The 2,948-nt window shown below is 47.0% G+C and overlaps 1 protein-coding gene across 1 annotated transcript; it reads right to left on the bottom strand.

Annotated features, from left to right (window-relative positions):
* Positions 678-1,226, bottom strand: LOC109711674. The gene has a single exon (XM_020234824.1). The coding sequence runs from the start codon at positions 1,224-1,226 to the stop codon at positions 678-680; it is 549 nt and encodes a 182-aa protein (XP_020090413.1).

Raw genomic sequence — 2,948 nt, 5'->3', positions numbered from 1 at the left:
AAGGTCACCGTTTTGTTCGTGCAATCAATGGTGGCATAATACTGTGTCAACTAATCCATACCCAATACTACATCAAACTCCCCTAGTTTGTGTAGTGCCAATAAGTCCACTGGCATAATCCAATCGCCTACCCGAACGGGGCAGCGAAGGCAAAACTCATGAACACCTAAGGTATGGTTGGGCACGATCACTGGTCCCGAATGCAAAGTAGGTACTAACTGAATGCTATGCAACTCGGCAAACTGTCGATCAATAAAAGAATGCGAAGCACCAGTATCAAATAATGCACGAACACGAACATCATAAATCATAATAATACCTGCTACGACCTCCTCCGCTGCTACGGCAACCTCAGTCTGGGCGGCATACATACGCCCACTCGAACCCTGCCGAGAACTCTCAGACTGCCGCTGTCCCGGTGGTCGTCTGTACTGATAGGGTGTTGTCGGGGCCCTCTGGCTCGGAGTTGAAGATGCAGGTGCTGATGCTGATGAGGGTGCAGGTGAAGGACCTCTCGAGCACTCTAAGCGAAAGTGGCCCTCCTGGTCGCAGATAAAGCACTTGCCCCCACGTTGTGGACGATGTGGCGGAAAGTGAGGCCCACCACAAATGACACAACGTTGCTGTCGATGACGCTCGAGTACTCCACGGGGTACTGAAGAACCTCGAACCCTCGACTAGACCGGCTGTCCCCGCGGATACTTTGGCGGTCTCCTGAAGGATTGCTGACCACTACTCTCAGCCGGTGGTCTCTTCCCTTTACTTCGATCCACAATATCTCTTTCCTTCATAATTTCTGCCTCTTTTTCCACAATCAAGACCCGATTCACCACTTCCCTGTAAGTAGAAAGGTTTGACGTCTGGACCAATCTGAAAATCGCAGGCCGCAAACCTACCTCAAAAATACGGGCCTTGTCTTCATCATCCCTGACCACAAAAGGAACGCAATGCAGTAATCGGGAGAACTCTCGTTCATACTCAACTACTGTCCTGTCCCCCTTCCTCAGATTTCTTAGGTCCCTTTCCATTTGTCTCTTTACACTTTGCGGGAAATAGGTTGTCAACAATAATTCCTTGAATCTTTTCCAAGTGATCGATGACAAATCCACACAAGGGTCTTCACGAATATCAAGCCACCACTTGTAAGCCTCGCCATCAAGGCAGTGTGTTGCAAACCAAACCCGGTATCGCTCCTCAACAAAAGTATCATAGAATAGCTTCTCCATGTGCATCAGACATTTCTCGACCACCTAATGATCGGCTTTCTCCCCATCAAAAATACGAGGGTTGCAATGACGGAATTCATTCAATCGTTCCATCATCTGCTCTCGCTCCTCAGCCCCCACCATCTCAGGCAACACTGTCCCTGTCGTAGCCACATGCACTGGTGGTGGTACTACTGCCTCCTGTAGGGTCTCTACCCTCGGAGCTACTGGTGAGGTATCTGGTACCGGTGACTGTGCTTTCACTGTCGTATCCCTATCTGGTACTGTAGGTATAGAATCAGGAATCTCTCTGTCCGTCGTCTGCCACAGTAATAGATCCTCTAACCATTTCATCCTTTCCTCTTGTCGGCGCGCAGCATCCATCTGTTGTTACGCTGCCGCAGCCTGCTGTGTCACCAGATCTGTCAGCATCGCAAGCTGATCCTGCAACTCACGAATCCCACTAGATCCAGAAGTAACGGAGGTCCCCACTTCCTCCGCATCAGCCGCCTCAGCCGCCCCGGCGGTCCTCAAACGGGTCAAAGGCATCTTAAGTTGCAGCACAAAAACAAACATGGATTAATAGAAACTTATACTAGTGGACCCTCACTTCTAGTATAAACCAGCTAATCAGGCGAAAGTAATGAAATGTAACATATGCTAACTTCCGATGTCACGTTGTCGGACGCCAACGTGGCCCTCTGCAAAGTTAGTAATTGTACATTCCGATCAAACTCCTACCATTCGGAGTTTATAAGGTACCCAATTAAAGTACTTTCGCTGACAACAAACTCGACTAGACCTCGTCTCTCACGAGCCTATTTTTATAGTCCAACCAGCCTAAGGTTTGCTAGGTCCATTAAGACTCAACCCTAGGCTCTGATACCACTATAATCTGTCACGCCCGGGTACCAACGAAAGCATATCCGGCACGTGTACAGACCCGCCATACACCTGCAGCATATAAGGCGTCTACAAAGAGAACATGTCGATAGGAGAAAAACATAGAAGAATCCTATCCCGATATCAGAGCAAAGTATACGTCAATAATACTATCAACAGAAAAACAAAAAGTACACAACCCAAAATCTCACATCGTAGAGAAATATAAAAGTATAATCCCCAATTCAACTATTCATATACATCACAGGCTACTCAAAATACATGTACAACGGTAGTCTCTCTATACATGGGTACATCACCCTCGGCCGTGGCACGAGTAGCAAGGTGATCACCTAGTAAAACCGCAAGCTAGGTCTAGCTAGACGCGACTCTCTTGCCGCGATCCCTAGCCTCTCCTGTAGGAGGCTCTGTAAAAACAACAATAACAAGGGCGTGAGAACTATTAAATAATAGTTCCCAGTGGGTAATCCGCCAGCCTCGGCGAATTACACCACAAGGCTCATGATGTACTAAATGAAAGTAAAAGCAGTAATTGCATGATATATCTACAATGCTAACAGGTAATGAACATGTAATCAACATGTAATCATACTTTCTACAATAATGAATCAACTGAATAATAAAAGTATAGCAATTACTGTAAGCATGAACGTGTAAGTAAATACTGTACACTATAACTGGTAATCAATCATTGCTATCATCTGTCATTTAGAACTTTAATTTCATTCATAAGGACCTACACAAGGTAGTCCAGCTTGCGCCGCGCCTAATGGCCCCGTGGTAGTATGCACTCCCCACGGCAATCCACTTCGGCACCTAATCCAGCACGGGCGAGCATCT

The sequence above is a fragment of the Ananas comosus genome, linkage group 6 (assembly GCF_001540865.1).
Source record: "Ananas comosus cultivar F153 linkage group 6, ASM154086v1, whole genome shotgun sequence".
Lineage (NCBI taxonomy): Eukaryota > Viridiplantae > Streptophyta > Magnoliopsida > Poales > Bromeliaceae > Ananas > Ananas comosus.
Note: the sequence above shows the minus strand (reverse complement) of the source record. Positions and strands in the feature narration are given on the sequence as shown.

Coding starts and splice junctions, on each gene's coding strand:
- LOC109711674 (XM_020234824.1), bottom strand. CDS start 1,226: ATGGAGAAGCTATTCTATGATACTTTTGTTGAGGAGCGATACCGGGTT.